This window comes from Opisthocomus hoazin, chromosome 19, assembly GCF_030867145.1.
Source record: "Opisthocomus hoazin isolate bOpiHoa1 chromosome 19, bOpiHoa1.hap1, whole genome shotgun sequence".
Lineage (NCBI taxonomy): Eukaryota > Metazoa > Chordata > Aves > Opisthocomiformes > Opisthocomidae > Opisthocomus > Opisthocomus hoazin.
The window spans coordinates 12,253,648-12,273,116 of NC_134432.1; the positions used below are offsets into that span (position 1 = coordinate 12,253,648).

Below are 19,469 nucleotides of genomic sequence, written 5' to 3' on the forward strand. Positions count from 1 at the left end.
GTGGTTTGCCTCTGCCCTACGTCGCTTGCACACACAGCTCTCGACAGCAGCGCTGGGGGGCTGCAGAAACCGCCCGGGGAGCAAAGGAGCCGACCACCAAAATTACCAAACCCTCTTCCAGTGTTGCAAGACTTTACGACAGCTGCAGTTCAGCAGGTTTTCAAGGAGACAGGGAAATGCTCAGCGCTGCGTTGCTTTTCTGTTCTGTGCCGAGGAGCACAAGTTAGCCGCTGTCCACGATATAACGCCAGATTTTAAAGGGGAATCAAAACTACGGTCAGCCTCCTCCTCCAGCAATCTGCGCTGTGCCTGTCCTCCCAGCTCTCTGGGGACAGTTGTGAAATGCTCAAACTATGCAACAGGCTTGTAAATGCACACGCTCGCTGTTAAATACAGATCAAATGCATAAGCTGGCAAAGGCCTCTCGCTCTGGGCCACGATCCGCACCGTCAGGCTTCCGAACATCTTCCCATTCAGGAGTTGTCCGTTCTCTCACTACCACAGCTCCTGGGTGTGGGGCTCTCACACAGACGGGCCATTTCGAGCAAAAGCACAGCCCTTCAGGATTGGATTTAAAACAAAGGTGGCTTCACGCCGACGATGTTTCTGACAGTATAATTTAAGAACTACAAATTTTTGAAAAATAACAATTACCATTAGTTACCAGAATTTGTATAGTAATACAAGCCAACCACTCAAGGAAAATATGTGGCCTTGAAATAAATAGTAAAATACTCCATTTGAATTGATACAGTAGTTAAACCTCCCTCAGTTCAGTCCATCAGGAAGTAAACACATGATAATAATCACCGTGCAATGAAGAAACTCACCCTCTCAGCTAAGAGGCCGTTAAAAAAAGCAAACAAAACCAACTCACTTGAGAGAATAATCATACAGGAAGGAGAAAGAATGAGCTAAAATATGCTGCTGAAGAAATTCAGTGTAGGCAGCTTTTGTTTGCATAATTGCTTTAGCACTCCTGTGAACTTTGGCATAGACATGATCAGCGCAAACCGAGATCCTTGTACATATATACAGACAAGACTCATGGTGCGGAATAAATATTTACCTATGAAGCACTCTATAAAAGGCACAAATGTATGCTACATGCGCTAGTTTCTAAACACTACTCACTCTAAAGGCACTACACTACTGCGAAGAATCATCTGCATCAAGACTATTCTTTTGCTGTAAATTCAGCAAATTTGAGAAGGATTACAGACACTGTATGCCGAATTCTTATGCTGTTAAGTACGACAAAAATAGAGAACTTATTAATGGCATTTCCAAATAGTACGTCAGGGGTTGTTATAACCAGTACAGATAACAAAGCAGATCATAGACTGGAAACAATGAAATGCTGAAATAAGTCATATTCAGTCTCTTCCATTTCTGAAATGTATTCATGATTTTACATGAAAACAATTCGGTTTCTATAAACAAATATAAGCAGACTGAACATAAATCTGCATTACAAACTAAATAACTGCTTTTGTCCATTCTGTTGGGTTTTCACAGCTAGAAACTTGCTCACAGCTCCCGGGAGAACAGGGGCATTTTTCCCTCAAATGATCAAATCAATTACATCTCTTCAAAGTGAGCAAATCAGTTTCAAGCTGCCAATTTAAAACAAATCTAGCTTAGTCTTGCAGGGAGAAAATGAAGAGCCTAAGAGCCACAAGCTTCAATAACACATGAGAGAGCATGAAAGCCAGCAAGTCCATGTGTTATTGGACAGTCACGGACACTAACCTCACTTACAGAAAACAAGGTTGAAATATATCACTGGACTTCCCTACAACCAAGAAATAATTTTCTTTCCTAGTGGTCCCGTAACAATCTCCCCATGCTCTGCTTTATCTGGGTATCAGATTTAGAGGTCACGTATCTCGATTCCATGAACCATCACCGTTACAGAGAGTTCAGGGAAGCTTCAGAAAGCTCCACGGAGTGCTCCACGACCAAGGGACAGAACATGTTGCCACACTACTGTAAATCAGGGGTCGGCTCATGATGCTCAAGACTGCATTCGTCGAATAATTTAGAATAAATGCATGGAACCTGTTTGTAGTACTTAACTCTGAATTTCACAGGTCCAGCTACTTTAATTGTGCCAATTTCAGCATTTCCAGGACTAGCAGACGTATCTTTCCTGCAAATAACACAGCAAGCTGCAACTTGCGTCCCACCAAATTTTTGTTTTATCTTTTACAAAGCACATTTCCACAGCACACACTAACGGCGTTGTAAGTGGGGTTAGCGACTGTGCAGCAACGGTATGGGCTGATCACACCATACACGGACTTACAACATATTCCCTAGCCTCAATGGCACACGTGGGTGTCCCTAAAGTCCTCTTCATGAGTTCTTTGTGAATATACAAAGACTGTGTCTGCTGGTGAGTCAGCAAGAGAAAACACATCCGTTACACTGGAGACGAGCACGGCACCTCTGTGTTTACTGCTTCTACAGCAAAAGACAGCTTGGCATTTAACTAGCCTTTAAGCGCAAAGTAGAAGCTTCCTAAAAACTATGCAAATATTAAGAGTTTAACATTGTCATGAAAATCAGAAAATACTGTACTTTTAAATGGTAGCTTACATACACAAGGTCAGAAAATGTGTCTGTCTCTGTGCTAGAATAAACCATGGCTTTAACGACCCCACCCGCCAAAAAATCCTGGTCTTGGCACAGATTTGTACACTTACATTAGAATAACAAGTATTTCCAGGGGCAGGGAACAGAGCAGGTAGGAGAGGAGGTGGTTTGTTTTGTTTGCTGTTTCTGCATGCTCACAGAACAACAAAGCACTGATCACCCAGGCAGACCAACAGCTAAGTGTGGAGGGAGGAGGCTGCACAGTATGTCACAGAGGCAAGAGGGGATGGTAAGGGAAAACATTAACTGGTGCAATGGAAATAAAATCACATTGTAACGAAGTCAACAACTTCCACTAAAAAGGAAACCACAAAAGTCCCCCCGTGTGCCTTACGGAACCGCCTGGAGGCTGGCACTTGAGTAATGACAGTAATACCCGCGTCCCAGCTCCCAGCCCTGTCCTCTCTGCTTCACCACAACCCAGTCTCCAAGGCAAGAGAGGAAAGGCAAGTCTGCGCAACACTGCAATTCAAAGGCGTAAGTTCTACCCCTGGATTTTTCAGTTCAAAAGTATTGCGCTTTAAATAAAGCTGCTGATGTTACTGCTGCTATAGCAATAAAACAAAAGAACACAAAATTAATGTCAACTAGCAGAATACCGAGTCTTCTTTGTCCTCAAAATGGAATTAGAAAAAGCAGAGCAAGCACAAATGAAATTATGACTTATGTAAGTGGTTCCTCATTCTTCGTACTCTTCTGGCTTTAACTTCTCTAAAGCGACAGGGTTGATTTTAAGTGTTATACTACTTTTATGCTGCTTTTTAAAAGAGTTATTAGAAACAGCACTTTCAAAAACTGTGTAAAAGATTTATCCCCCCCCTTCTAGTTCTGATGCATGACAAGTGCTGTAATGGTTCTACAATATTTTCTACAATGGACATTTCTGCTGTTGGGGTTAGAAGACAGAAGCTTTGAGGAAAACACAAAAATGCAATTAGAAAACCATAGACACTGACAAGAGTCAGTGCCTAATTTTCTTTTTTTCCCCCCAAACTGGCTAGGATTTCATATGGGCCGTGACCACTGATACTGGTATTGGCACCTCTATATTAACCTTGCATCTGTTGTCAATTGTCCAGGCATCTGCTTCCTTCTATGAAAACAAGATTCATTGAATTTTTGGTTTGGAAGCAGAAATAAAACCGGACTGGGCACAGAACATATCATTACTAATAATACAATTCATTTTAACAGTCATCAGTGATTTTTCTGCTTTAGTTTCATAATTTCTCTTTTCAAATGCAACTTAAGGTGCCAATCCAAAACTTTATAAGGAAGTTACGAAAACATCCTGCCTCTCCAGACACATTCTGATATCAAAGATTTCACAGAGGAATTGTACGTGAATCCATTCACTCATTTATGTTTCAAGGATCAATTACAACGTGCAGTTCTGCTGGTGGCATTTATCCTGTTAAGGTCTTAGTATCTACCAGACTTGTTCACATTAAGTAGTTCCTTTTCAAGTACTTCTTCCTTAAGCCAGTGCAAAAAAGAAGGACGATCCAGTTTCCTCTGAAATAAGCAAATTGTTACTCCAGATTTTGTAGGAGTTAACAGCTCCGTTTATCAAAAAGCCAGGAAGAACCTGGCTTGACAATTTGGTCAAATACTCTAAAATACTACTTTAAAATGCCTTGTGGCCATCTTTACTGCAAGGTGTCTGGCTCTAGTGGGATTTTGTCTCTGAACAAAACCAGCAGTGCGGAGACAATATTCAGAGCAAATGAAATTATTCAGTGTCCGAAGCCAAACACCCGTTACATTGTACTGTCCTGCTGGCTCCCCGCACAACCTTTCCAAAAGTTGCTTCACTGATGTATTTCTGCACAGATCAAATGTACTTCTGTGTAGAGGACAATTTTCTCTACGTCCTCCTGATTTCTGTGGTAACATCGCAATCCAGTATTTGTCACATTACCGCTCATGCTCCTGAGCAAAATTCAGAATCTTCTGGATTTGGCAGGGGGATGGAGAGGAATCGAGCAAAGCAAATCTTATAAAACTTAATACGGTAAAAGCAGAATTAACAGTATTATCTGGCTGTACTGAATATAAAGTGGGTCATATCAACCACATCAGCTGAAACAAATGCCAACCACTCATTTTTCATCTGATAAATTAACAGGATTTGGGAGTGGTTCTTGATTTATTTTTTGCCTGGTTATAATTCTTTTACTTTTGAAGGTCATACGGCATTTTCATGATCTTTCAGTCTGACCATTTGTGCAACAAATCACCAAGGACCTATGAAATGTGAACCTGACAAGTTTTCAAATCAGACGGAGCAAGCTGCCAGAGCTTTGCAGCCTGTCCCGCTCCGTATTTCTAGATGAACCAAGGGGCCCGAACTCTCCCCTCTGGATCAAGAGACGATGATCTGAACACTGGCCTCCAGCTCTGTGGGATGAGTCAGGGAGGAGAAGTATTTACATACAAACATCCTGGTAGCTAACAGGGGAAGGAAATGAAATAGAAAGAGAACATAGTGAAAGGTTTAAATGAAGATTTAGCAATAGCCTTTCCTTGCACATTTTTAATGAACATGTCAGTAGAAATTTGAGGGATTTCAGAGAAGACTATAGGAAATTGTTCTCATTATTTCACCTTTCACATAAACCACTTAAAGCCAATATGGTACACAGGATTTGTGAGGCTTGCTTGGACTTCTCGGCTAGTTAATACATAAAGTAATGGCCTTTCTTCAGGAAATATTGAAAGCAATTAGTCATCATTGCCTGTACGGCCAAACACTCACTAAACTAGAATTTGTACATTTGAAATACAAACTTGTGAAGTGCCGATGGAACTACAAATTGGTATTTTTAAACCAAGTTAGAAATATTTAGCAGTATTTTTAATATTCTGTTCTGTGAATGGCACTACTGGAGCACCTCGCCTTCAGCGGTGCCTTCCGCTCCCCAGTGTCTCAGTGCTACCCCACACGGGGACGACTGCCAGCCGCCCGTTTGCCACAGCGGCTGCCACCGAGACAGCCACCATCTAGCACGTCCTCCAGGTCTGCTGCTGCAGAAGGAGAACCGAAAGACTGTCTCCTCCCATAAAGGCCACCAAGAAAAGATGCTCTGACCCAAACTGCAACTGAGGGAAGGGGGTACATTTATGGAACCTGCCTTTGGACAGCTTAGAAAATTCCCGCTTCCCCAGTGAAAAGCACCAGTAACAGGATTTTTTTTGGGTTCCGAATGCCCCATTAACTGGCAATTCCCTAGCAAAGAACTGAAAACCACTCTGTACAAAACATGTTTTTTTAAAACGTACTGTCTGCAACCAGATGAGACAAAATCTTGTCTGCAGCACTGTTCTCAATTCTCTGTAATTCACCCCTGAAGTTCCCCACTGAAATAAATCATCTCTACTTTTACCCAACTCCAGCCCTCAGACCTAAATGTCAGTGCAGCCCCTGGAGCAGAATTTGGGCTTTTTAAAATAGTCACTTCCTTGCTGCTACAGCCTGCTCTGAAACACGTTTTAAAATACTGAACACTTGTGTCTCCTTCCTGTAATTTTTATAGGAGGAAATAATTCTAAAGACCTTAACCTAGGAGCCAAAGCCATGCTATGCCAGCAACTTCTCAGCACAACAGCGGCACGTGCGAGCTTCTGGAAAGATAAAGCCTTCTTTTTGTTTGAAAAAAGGGAAAATTTTATTCTGGGAACCTGTCCTTTTACTTACTGCTTATGAAGACCACCAATGAGAGCATTTAATTCAACACAAACACTTCACCACCAGCTTACCAATAGAGCCACAGCTGCTGTCAGCAACAACGCAGCTGACCTGGGAAAACTCCGGCCATGCTTCCTACTCTATCAGCAGGAAAGGAGACAGGGACACTGCACTTGCAACAGTGGAGATGTGACACAAAATGTTGATCCAGCTTGATCCAGAGCCAGGTGAACCCCCAAGGTCAGCCACGGAGGCTTTCAGCTTCTCTGCACTGTACGGTGCATAAACCGGCATCTAACACACTGCACTTCAGCCGCTGGCAGGGGAAAAACCCAAACCCTAATCCCTCAAAACATCTCACCCATGTTTTGGAACTCGCATGGTAGGCTGATAAAGGTTTTGCAGCCAGAATGCCACTTTAAACTGGATGCATCACAGCACTGGGAAGGAAATTCAGTTCAGAAACCAACAAAATCTGTGGACTTCATTAGAAATGCCCAGAAAAAGACATGGTGCCTACAATTCTGCATGCTAATACATGTAGGGAAGGCTGCAAGGACAAGTCAAACATGGAACTTAAAAGTTTTCTCCTAGCCTTGCAATGGTTCATCACATGTATCTGTCCTTCACAGTTGGCAAGAATGGCAGCTGTTGGTGGCCGTTACAAATAGTTTTTCAACTTGGTATTTTTGTGAAGATATTTCATTGACATTTAAAGCATCAAGAATAAAAGCTATGGAAAAAACGCATTTAGAACTAATAAGGAAACAAGTTACAGAGCATGGCAGGATTTAAAATCTTCTATGCACATTAAGTGCTGTTCAAGCCACATCATCTGCTCCAGGAGGCCCAAACGCAGATGTGAAAGAAACTTGTTGGGAAGGTTTGATTTCTTCTGCTGTCTACAGGAATCAAACCAAACCTTCACATCTTATTGACACTCCCTGCTACAGGATGCAGTTAAGGTCCTTGAGAAGCATCAGCCCCACATATTTAGAGCCAGCTGCAATCGACACATCTAGGTAGCTGCAGGGAATATTAAATTCGGTCGTTCCCCACAGTCTCCACCAACATGGCAGCCCAGGTTTAAAGCACACATGTACCATATAAACAACTTTTTTTACCACCTAGAATCAGTTCACCTTTCACATCTCACCCATTTTCTTATCTTAAGACTCAGACTTACTAAGCAAGCTAAGCTTGCAGCGCTTGAAGCACGGGCTGAGGCTGAGCCTCTGGAACAGAAGTCACACACAGAAGCACACTTGGCAGTAAAATCCAGGGAAGCCACCTTCCCAGTACCACAGCAACGTGTCAGATCACTTCAGGGAAATGTCTGAGCTTGCACCAACTGAAGTCAGAAGACTTATTTTCTAGAATCACTCCTAGTTTACTCTCCTCCTCCTGACACAGACATTGAGCTGAATCCACTGTGCAGAAAGGAAAACTTCCTACTTTAAGGTAGACAACATGCAGCATCAGGATCAGAGCAACCCCCTGACTGGTGCTCCTCCAAACCTACTCTGCCATAGACATACGCAGGGCTACTAAATGAACGACTGACTTTTACATGAGTATTGCTCATTGTTTAGCTTTTCCTTCCATACTTTGGACAATCCCTCCTCCCCAACAAACCCAAATGGGTAATTTCCATCAGCGACTGCACTTTTTGTGGTTTCATTGTGGGGTTTTTGACTACAAATGGCTTTATAGGTTGGGATTCCTTGGATTTGTCTGCATGTTATGATAAAACACAATGGATTCATTCACAAAACAAAACAAGTTTTTACGTAACAGAACGTGCAATAAAAGCGCAAGAAAGAAAGAAAAGAGCAAGAGAGAGGTATCCAGAGGAGAACTTACCCCGCGCTTTAGGCTCCTGAAGCAGTGGATTTTGGGTTTGGAGGTCATGAACTCGTTGAAGCGATGGGAGAGGGGTTCCTTTTGCTGCTTGGGAGACTGGGGGCCGTTGGGAACAGCAGAGGGTGAGGCAGAGGCAGGGGGAGGAGGAGGGGGCTGATGGGGGGATGTTAAAAGGGACATAAGCTACGTATAAGAGATGGAGAAGTGACAGAATAAAAACCAAAATAAAAAGATAAAACACAAAACGAAAATAAGCATCAAAACCAATATTTGAAATCCAGAGAAAAAAAACAATTAAATAATTAAATATTAAAGGCCATGGTTCAAAAGAGGGGGAAAGCCGTATTCAAGAGTTGCGGTAAATGAAGGATTGACAAATGGAAGTTTTAGTAAGTGATGCAACAGAAGAATAACAGAAAGTATTTTGACAGGAAGCTCATGCAGACTCTTCCATGCAGCACTATCCCCATAAATTGCCCTGTTCTCGCTCTGTGGACAGCTCAAAATAATGCATATGGATAGAGCTTTCAAATACCTGAATTTAAATGGATCAGATAAGGAAGGTACCTTAGTGCCCAGTAGCGTTTCTATTATCTGGAAAACAACAAACCACATTCCTTCCTGCTTTCAAATCATACCTCAGTAATGTGCATCACACTTCACTCTCACAAATTATCCTACGAATTTGCTCAGGAGGTGGTCCTGGGTTGTGTTTCTGGCTACACTGATGTAAGCACCAGAGAGCCGAGTTCTCTCTTCTACCAGCACAACACGAATGACCCATTTTGAACAAGTACATTTTTGGAGTCTAATTAGAAGTGGTTTGGTAAGGGTCAGAGCAAGGGCGAGACCAAAACAACAAAGCTGCTCTGGGCTTCCATCAATGTTACTGAGTCACCCAGTCCAGTAGGTCAGTCCAGTCACCCTGATGCCTTCTGGTAACCCCAGATAAATGCTGCCATGCATTATGGTGTAAAATATGACAGTGAAATGAAAAAGGTTTAATGGATACATAAGTTAACATGGTCTTTTTAAAAAGTCAACTGCTCAGTTAGTTATGCTCCGTTAGTTGTGCTTAAGAATGAATCGCAGCAATTCCTTGTACCCAGCCACCCAACTGCTGAACCCAGTGCACAGACTGAAAAGATAACGCAAATGAAAAGCCAAGGACAGGTTTAGAAGTGTCAAACAGTAACAGCCCATTCAAGCTTCCCCAATGTAACAATGTTAGTTCGCACATATGGCACTAGGTAAGTGGTACGCAATTCCTTCTCTGAGTTAGGAACAGAAATGGACCATGGCAGAGACGTGACAATTTCAGATAAATTAATATAAAAAAGCAACATAATTAAAGAAATTATACAAGAAAAAAATTAAAGATATAAAGAAACTTAAGTAACCAAAGACTACAACAAAACAGCGTATTAAGACATCAGTTATTAACTATCTAAAAGTCTCTTTAAAAATTTGTAATTGCCCAGATTACTAGACAAGACAGAGGTTATTAACTACACACATACTAGCACCAAGCTCAAGTCTGCAAGTCAGTACCTTATTTTTCTTGATGAACGGCCATAACTTGCCCTTGGATTTGCCACCAAACTTCGGCTCAGACTTCCCATCCGCTCTGGAGTTGGAAAGGCTGGATTCTGAGATCGTCCGCTTCATCGGCTGCGTGAAATCCTCAAAGTCGATATCTCCCGGAGGCTCGAACCCTGATTTAAACGCTTCTATTACCAGCTGGGAATCCTGGAATGGGACAGATCCAGTACAAGTGTAAACATCTCAGGTGAGGACTGATATCAAATTGGTGGCACAGAAAAACAGTACAGGGACAAGAAAGTCCGTCTGTGCAGGAAGCAACTCTCACAGTGCCCAGGTTCATCCTTGGGAGCTAACACTGCTCCAGAGCCCAGGATCAAGACAAGATCAGGGCGCTTTTCTTGGTCCTATTTTCACTACCACACTGTGCTTAAAAAAAAAAAACAAAAAACCAAAAAAAACAAACAAAAAACCAAAAAACCCCAACCTAGGCACAGCATAGTATCCTACCCAAGCAAGGCACTCTGATGTGTAAAATTTAATGCTCCCAGGTACTCAGGTGATAAATGCAGCAAGAACACAAAAACCACCCCGCACAGAATAAAAGTTTCCAACCTACGTAATTCGGAGCGTACTACAACTGGTAACATAAATCTCAGTTTCATAATAGATCTCTAAATAAACAAAAAATCCATGGAAATAAAGCAGGTGAGCTTTAGTCTCCAACAGTCCACTATTCCTGTTAACGAAACTCTAGTCCATTTTGCAAAGGTATCACAGAGAACAGCCATTACTCAAAATACCAACAGGTAAAAAGCAGAGGACTATGGTCTATTTAGGACAGCAAAAAAAATACATCAACATCACTGAAGTATAGGTCATTGTAGTTAACTAAAGACGATGCTCAGGAGCTCAGGAAGAGTAAACTCAGGTCTCCTTATTCCGACCTTCCACTGATCTGCGCAACCCCTAAGCCTGACCACAACCTGGCAATGTTCGCATTCCCTTTCTTTCATTTCCAACACAAAAATCAAAGTTCTGATACAAACATCTTTTAAAGGATTTATCATGTTTAGTGGTGAAAATGACAAAGAGCTTATTACTAACTTTACTGACTAGAAAAGCAATCATACTTCAGTACCCAAACAGATAACTTAAGTGACTCATTGAAAAAATGTAAGGTATAGAATTGCTGGGCATGCAGCTGTAAGTAAATTAGTAGAAAATCCCAATAAAGACTCCCATATAAAGGAGCTCTTCAGTGATAACACTGCCGTAAGTTGTCAAGTTGGTGATTGTGAACTCACAGCCACAGTAAATCGCAGGAGTTTCTCTCACGAGCTTTACCTAACAATGGAGCAGTCCAAGGTCACACAAGCAGCCCAACACCTTGGTGCAGGCAGCAGCTGCGAACTCCACATGCTCTCATTAAAGCCACGAGCCCTTTTGGCACTAACTACTAGATATAAGTCAGCCATACACTGGCTATATACTGTATGTAATGTGTTGCTCTTTCAGACAAGGGTGTGGAGGAAAAAAAAAAAACCAAAAAAAACCCAAAGCACAACATATAGCATTTTTCCTAGTCAGGTCTATAAACACATTTAATTATACAGAACCTCAAATCCAGACCTCAGTGTACCAAGTGCATTTAAACCTAATGGACTCAAAAATTTTATTTTAACACTTTTTTCATCTGCTTGACTTCTAGGTAAGAGAGCTTTTCTATGTTATACTGTTCTAATAGTTTTCTTCTAAGATCATTAGAGAAACTGTGCCACAGCACACAAATATCTTATTAGCCTCCAGAGACCGAGTAGGACCATCCTGTTCAGATAAAAAAAGATGAACTTGTTGCTTTGAAGGCATTTCACAGATTCTGCTCATGTCCGTAGGTAAAATACTCTTAATGAGAAATCTAGTGCGATATAAACATATCCAGAGGCCAGGCTCAGTCAAGCAAAACACAGCTATAGGCAAAGCTTTGCAAGAGTCTTCATGGGATTGTGAAGAAAATTCAGGTCTAAGATCCTCCAACTACCAGATGCACTGTGAAATTCCTACACAATTTTTAGTGAGGTAGAATGCCACTTTCCATTATCTCATCCTAGCTTGATATTAAAAACTTCCTGAGATGTATATATTTGAGATTTTTAATAATAGCCATGAAAGCAAGACGAAGAAAGAAGAGAGAAGTGACTACTAACACACACAAGGTTACACTGGTATTTTATCCTGTGCACGGAGCTTTTCATTTTTTCCTCTTAATTTTACAGTGTTCCCTCCATTTAGTCAAAACATCCTTCCACTACAATGGAGCTAAAAATAACCAACATGCTCCATATATCACAGAGATAATGTCATAACAGGAACTCTAAAGTCCGTAACAAATTAGTTTTATCTGCTACTAGAGCCTTCCGAAGCGAGCTCTGCACAGGTTCACCCAACAGTCACTACTGCTTACTCTGGCAACATGACCTCTGTGTTGTCCAAGTTGTTGGAAAAAGGAGATAAAAGAAGCATATTTACCATTGCATTGGAAACTCAGGGCTAACCAGTATTCCCAGCTAAATCCAGACAGTTTCCATTGCTGTTAGCAGGAATTCTATACACTTCAGTGAGGGCTTAAAGCAATCCTATTTACACAGTTGCAGATTTAGTAACTAAGCCTGAAAGACTGGCCATTTTGCCAGTAGGTGTGAGGCTGAACTTTGTAATATTTCAGCTGCAGAGAATATAGAAAGTTTTAAATCTGTCCCGTGTCATTCTGGTTCTTAATACTATCCAACGAAATAGGGACCCTGGAAGAAAAGTGATCTTCCACAATCCTGCTAGCATCCACATAGGGAGGGAACACGGAGCTGGCTGTGCAAAAGAAGCCTGTTAGCAGTCTGCACGTCCACAGCTTCTAAGTCACTACACAAATACATCCTTCCTTACTATTATAACACATAATTCTCATCCTAGAAATCATAGTGGTTCACAGATACCATAGGAACCACACCTTCACAGACCAATGTTTGTAATAAACCTACCCGAAGCTGAAAAGTGGTCATCAAAAAGCTCCGAGATACCTCCATGAAGCGTAAAGTTCTGCTGCTTGGATTTTGTTTGTCCTTTTTACACAGTAGTGCCAGCTGGTAATATTTTACTGGCAGCAAAAAAAAAAAAGCTGCAGAACTGGCTGGTTCTTACATCCTTTCAGCTAGAGTTGACACACAGTTTGGTACACAAGGTAAATTACTAGAATTCGTGCTTTCTCTGTAATTATTTTCTTTCTGACCAACATACCTTCTGTATTAGTTGCGGCTGTTCTATTTAAAGCTCTGGTTTCAAAACTGAAGTTATTGCACAAAGAACAGAGCTTTAATTTACCCTCTCTTCTTCTTAAGTAACTCTGTATGTGCTAGCTGGGTAGAAAAGGCAAAAATAAAACCAAAGGACACCAAGAGCTAAATAAGAATCACTGCCTTTTGTCAGTGTCATATTGTCTGACTTTACACATTTCAAGTTTAGTGATACTGTACTTTTGTTTATGATTACCAATCCTGGAGATCTCCCCCCAGCTGGGAAACACATGTCTGTGTGGGCCCACAGTTTCACACAAAGCTCTTCCTGCTCAGGCTCTGGGTTTTGCTCACCATTGTACTAGCTATATCATCACCAGCTGTCCTTGCATTCAACTTGTCTGGAATCTGACCTCATTTTCAAAGTTGACTACAGCACATATCTAGTTGACTTTCAAAGAATCACAGCATGGCGGGGGTTGAAAGGGACCTCTGTGGATCAGCTGGTCCAACCCACCCTGTCAAAGCAGGGTCACCCAGAGCAGGCTGCACAGGACCGTGTCCAGGCGGGTTTTGAATATCTCCAGAGAAGGAGACTCCCCAACCCCTCTGGGCAGCCTGTTTCAGGGCTCCGTCACCTTCAGAGTGAAGAAGTTCTTCCTCATGTTCAGCTGCACCTTCCTCTGCTTCAGTTTGTGCCCGTTGCCCCTTGTCCTGTCGCTGGGCACCACTGGAAAGAGTCTGGCCCCATCCTCTTGACACACATCCTTATTCATAAGCATTTATAAGAATCCCTCTCAACCTCCTCTTCTTCAGGTTAAAGAAACCCAGCTCCCTCAGCCTTTCCTTGTAGGAGAGATGCTCCAGTCCCCTAATCATCTTCGTAGCCCTTCCTAATCATCTTCGTAGCCCTTCCTACCCAAAGTTTTCCAAGCTTGGAAAAGACGAGTAAAGCAGACAACCTTCAATCTGAATCTTTCCAGTAAGAGGGGGAACTCTCCTGATGGTAGCATAACAGAGCCCAAACTTGCTTCTTAGAAAGTTAAGGGGTGAGATGGGAAAGGTCTGCTGTAATACTCTGAATTAGTAGCAAAACCAGTACATTATCTGGAAATTGAGAAAATATAGCTTTTAAATTGCTACTGTGTGCATCTATGGCCATCCTTAGAAAGTGGCAGGGCTTGCATGCTACAAAAGGACAGGAAGAAGCATATTACATTTATCACAGTCAAGAAAGTTAGAAACTACTGTTCCAGAGATTAAAAAAAAAAAAATCCTTGATGATATTTAAGAAAAGAGAACCCTTTATGGACATAACTGTTTTCCAGAGAGAGCACACTAAACCCTTTCTGTTTTTTCAGATATAACAAATTTGGCTAAATACATTTTTGTTAGCATGGTGTTTACAGGAGATCCCTTAGTTATCAACGCTCAAAATCACAATTTTCTAATGTCATACTTGCGCACGAGTCACCACTCTGACTTATCTGGCTTGTGTGTTGCCAAGACCTCACCTGAAGATTCAAGCAGAGTGTAGGCTTAGGTATGAATCTCCCCAACACAATCTCACCATGCAGCACCAAAAGCTGTACCTCAAGCAGGGTACACTGTCCTAACATGGGAATCTGTGCCCCAACTCCCCCTTCTCCTACGCTGAAAGGGTAATTTTCAGATTCCTTGGTCTCCTATGCTGCTCTCTGAGAGCAATTGCTGAGCAGAAAGTAGTGGATTCATCTCAAAACTTCAGCCTCAGGCTTATGCTGCCAATTAATGGAAGCCTCCAGGCTCTGGGCACTGAATAGCTCAGAAGAGATTCCAGTGAAAAAGACATACGAGAAATTCAAACAGCCAGCAAGACACATGCTGTTTGTATTTGAAGCACTAATGTGATCCATGAGAAGGGCTGAAAGAGCAAGCAGAGACTTCATTTCTGAAGTAAGCAGATCATTCCTAAAACAAAACAGAAAACACATTTGCCCCCGTGCTAAATGTACATCAGGAAGCTCAACCAAACTCTTTATCAGTCTTTTTAACAGGAAGGCTTCTTTTTAGACCTACAATGATGTTCAGAAATAAAGATTTGCAAAAGCTCATTTACAGATTGCTAGCAAACCTCAAATCTGAAAAGACAGATTTTACACTAAAGTAGAAACTTTGCCAGAGTTGTTTGCAATAATTTATTTAGCCACTACTTCCAATACTTCCATTCTTACGAAATTATCTGGAATGAAGACCTTTCTGCAACATTCAGTTTTCTGACTGTCAGACACAGAGCCCATCTGAATAAGACTTGGTGATCATCAGGTATCTGGAATTATGCCTATCATCTACCTTATACGCAGAAGCCTATTTTTCAATTACAGTATTTCAAGAAGTAATTATCCTAGTAAAATCAGAGAATTTTCCTAAAGAAAAAAAAATATTGAAAAGAAGTGTGGCAGGAGAGACATTTCTGGCCGTTAAATAGATTTGGGAAGTAATCTGAGCACATCCTACCTCAGACAAAGTAGCTCGGGACAAGCAGCTAGTCTTTGTTTTAGTTCCATGACTATAAAGCTCTCGTCCTGCAGCCTAGACTCAGGATTGAAGTCTCCATATATAAGTGATCAATACTAAAGGTGACAATCGACAATCCAAACAATACAACACTTACATTCTTGTGATCAATTGATTCTGCAGCCTTTGTTATTTCATCCAGACACTTTCCAATGATAGGGATCACTTGGCGGTCAACCTCTGCGAAAGTTTTCATGGATTCACCTATCCTCACGATTCTTCTTTCCTCCATCTCTTGTATTTTCTAAAACACGACATTTTATTCAGATCAAATATCAAGATTAACTTCACAGTTTCAAGCTATTTGTCTCCCCAGCATACACCAGCTGCTTTAAAATTTTATGGTTTAATTATATTTTTAAGAACAAACTAGGACAGCTGTTCTCCTGAAGGCACCAAGTGGTATCATTCCCTCAAACATCAAAATGCCAATCTCCGTTACAATTACTGGAAACTTTTCAATTAACTTTTTATGTTAAAAAATGCTGATTTGTCAAAACCCCAGCTTTAGCCTTTTGTAAGGATGACTCCTAAGGTTTTAAGAGAATTTCCGCAACAACAAATTCTTTCATCTTCTGCACGTTCTGAAAGATCTTATTTTCATTCCACTGAAAAACCCAAGCAAACAAAACTCTTGATCTTTCCCCTTCTCCTTTTCCCTAGTAGGTAATTTTTGGTTTACAGGCAGTCCTATACATCATGCATTGTTCACACCAGGGCTTCTCAACACATGCTCCCTGTTGGTCAATGGATTCAGTGCCACGACCTCCAGCACCTATCCCACTGGCCTCTCATTTACAACAGAGGGAAACTGGATGTGGCACAGCACTATTATGACAGATTCTAACGGGATACAGAAGGGCATGAACAGGAATGGCCTGTTTCACATCAGACTGCAGGAATCTTATGGAGCATCGTCAAGTTAAAAATCTCTGTTGTCTTGACTGATCCACTAGCAACAGGAATTCTTTAGAAAACATCTGATTTCAACATCTAAAAGAAAGCACTAGAACTTACTCGTGCAACTGGGAGGGAAAAGGATTCATCTGCAGTACTTTACGAACGCTCACCTACAAATCAGAACACTTACCAGATCTAGCATTAAATATAAATATATTGCAAAAATTTTATATCTGATGTCAGGGATAATTTATCACAAGACATTGATTTGAAATACCATGAAGCAAAAGACGAGGTGTCCATTTAGCTAAGAAGTTCCAGCTATGGATAAAAACACGTATATTTACTACGCAAGTATCAGTTATTTCTCATCATATGATAAGCATGTGACATACCCTCCCTTAAAGAGGTTGTATTTTCCACTTCTGATGCTTATATCCCATTACAATGGAACAGTCATTTCAAACTTCTGTTCTACTACATTAATCTCTCTGGTCAGTCAAGGACAAACTCCGATCTTCGGTTAGTATAAATCTGATGGCTTTTTTGTTCCTTCTCTACCATTTTTCTTTAGGCACCGTAAGACATCATCAGCAAGCTTGCTTAAACCCTTTGACATTCACTACTGCAGAATTATTGTGGTTTAAATTTAAACATCTGTGAAGTCTGATTTGAAGATGGGTTGTAAGGGGCTGTAAGGCTTTACAGATGTAATGATGCCCAGCTGACTCCTGCCCCAACAATGTAAATAATGCTCTCATTCCCCAGCTGCATGGTCACAAGAGTTTCACAGAGCAAGACTGTGAGGATTCCAAAGACTATCGTAATCTGTCCTGACAAGTCAATGTCACCTTCCTCATATACTACTGACCAGTTGATATCTGGTCCAAGAGGAAGGGACAATTTATCCTATCAAGCTCTCCATCTCTTGCGTTGGCAGACTGCATAAAAAATTTGCTAACAGTGACAAAAGTCACCGAAAAGCAAAAGACAGGGTCACAGAATTGACGCAATGTGCAGTACGCCCCTCTGTTCTTACCACAAGATAATGAGCTACTCCAGATCAGTGCCAGCAACCCTTACCTGGAAAATGTTTGGTATGTGTGTGTAGTAATGATCATGCTGCTCACTGTTGAACTTCTGTAGAGTGGAAGAATATTCTGCTTTGCTGTCTTCTGCCATTTGATGTCGCAGCTGGGCTTGCTGCCTCGCCTAAAGAAATGCCAAAAGAAATTTATAATTTATACTGCACAGAAGGAAATTGCATTGTGTTACTCCTCACCTTACCAGTAGGCAGGACAGGAACATTAGCATCTGGGTCTCTGAACACTTCAGCTTTTGGTTTACTCCTGTTTTGTGACACAGTTGATCTATGTCAAGCATAAGGCTGCAGCATACACACTGATGCTGTTCTTCTGTTACAATATGCTATTTCCGTGAACCATTTTGCATTCCCTGAACAAACTCTGCTCACACTACACGTAAAACACCGAAACAAGTTTGCCTCTCTGCTAGCCCACTTAACAGGCATGCACGTTTTCCGTACACTTGCAGACACTCCTCTTGCTCCACAGTATGCCCTGTTGGGTGGCACCTGCTCTTCTCTAGTGAACTACTCACCTGCTGGCTAGCAGTATTTTGGGGGGAAAGAGAAGTGACAAAAAAAAACCCAACAGTTTTGTCTCATTTCACATGCCTTAGCCAACAGAATCATGACAAAACATCTTCACTCACACTCCCGCTGTGCTCTCTGCAAAGTCCTTTATCTGCACTTCCTTGCAGAGCGCTCGCATGAAGTGCACAAGGAAAGGGGAGCCTGAGTAGCAGCTGAGACACGACTCCCTATTTTTAACCACACAGACAATTTGCTTTGCTACCCAGTATAGCAGAGCACTGGACAGTTAACCTCACTTCTTCCCCTAGAACAAACTGTCCTCGAGTGACCCTTTCTTATTTTCAGATTCCTCCCCTTACAATTCCGCTTCCCAAGGCCTTCGGTTATCTGTTTCACTGCCCAACATTATTCCCTTACTGCCTACCCCATCTGTTTATTTTAGCTGCCTTTTCCTTCCTTGCTGTTGGCCTTCATACAGCCACTCTTCCTCCTCTTCCCTTCCTGCCCAGCTCCCTACACCCACACGCCTTCGCTCCCTGTCCTGCCTCCCCTCTCTCCCACTTTGCACCCACCCAGCCAGAGCCCTGCGGCAAACCCTGCTCCCACGCAGCCCCACGCACCTTGCCTACTCCCACCTGCCCCACGGCTGTGGGCCAAACGCTCGCTCCAGTGAGAGCTTTGCCATCCATCAGAGAGAGCCCAGGATTTGGCTTTGCAAAGCCGACCTGTCCTGAGCGTGCACTCACTTGTCAGGCTCTCGCGGAGCCTCCTCTGCCTGCCCAGCCCTGGAACAGAGCTGTGAGCGTCCAGAAAGCCTTCTGTTCCAACCACTCCTGCAATTTCAGAATAACCCCTTTAGCAAAGGAGAAGCAAAGACGGCTTTAAAAATTCTTTAAAGGACTTCTGGGTCTTTCAGGGAAAACTTCAGAATAATTAATTCTAGCATATTCTAAGTGGGCTCCCATTAAAAATAGTTCAGAACGGGGTTATTCTTTGAACTGTTCCAAGCAGACAATAGTTTCCTGACAATAAATCCATGAAACACCAAATCATGGAACATTTTAGTAATCATATCTGGAAGGTAACAGATTCTGCCAGAAGGTTTCAAATCTCAGTTTGCAAAGAAACAGGCTTCCCTCCCATTTGTCCAGCTCGCACATCTCAATAATTTATTTCACCTCAATTCAGCTATTTCTTTTGCAAGTGCAGTCAGCTGTAGGAATTTCCTTGATTGCCTTCACATTCTTTCTACAAAAATAATTCAAGCACAATGAGAAAATGCTGGTCACTGAGTGCATAATAGGAGATGAAACAGCAGCATCAAATGGAAAAGACTGCTACTATAACCAAATAAATAAAT

General features: G+C 41.8%; 1 protein-coding gene across 29 annotated transcripts in view; it reads right to left on the bottom strand.

Moving 5' to 3' along the window:
- Window positions 1-19,469, bottom strand: part of FNBP1 (formin binding protein 1) — a 105,809-nt gene that overhangs the window by 18,457 nt on the left and 67,883 nt on the right. For 6 of the 29 annotated variants that reach the window (XM_075439702.1, XM_075439698.1, XM_075439696.1 and 3 more), the window contains exons 7-10: window positions 17,578-17,706; window positions 15,692-15,838; window positions 9,761-9,958; window positions 8,210-8,392 (exon numbers count right to left, since the gene is read on the bottom strand). In XM_075439702.1, the coding sequence (XP_075295817.1) occupies window positions 8,210-8,392; window positions 9,761-9,958; window positions 15,692-15,838; window positions 17,578-17,706 (657 nt within the window). Of the gene's footprint in view, window positions 1-2,308; window positions 2,396-8,209; window positions 8,393-8,776; window positions 8,804-9,760; window positions 9,959-15,691; window positions 15,839-17,577; window positions 17,707-19,469 lie in introns of all 29 variants that reach the window. The other 23 variants (XM_075439691.1, XM_075439717.1, XM_075439693.1 and 20 more) reach the window with 8 other exon arrangements.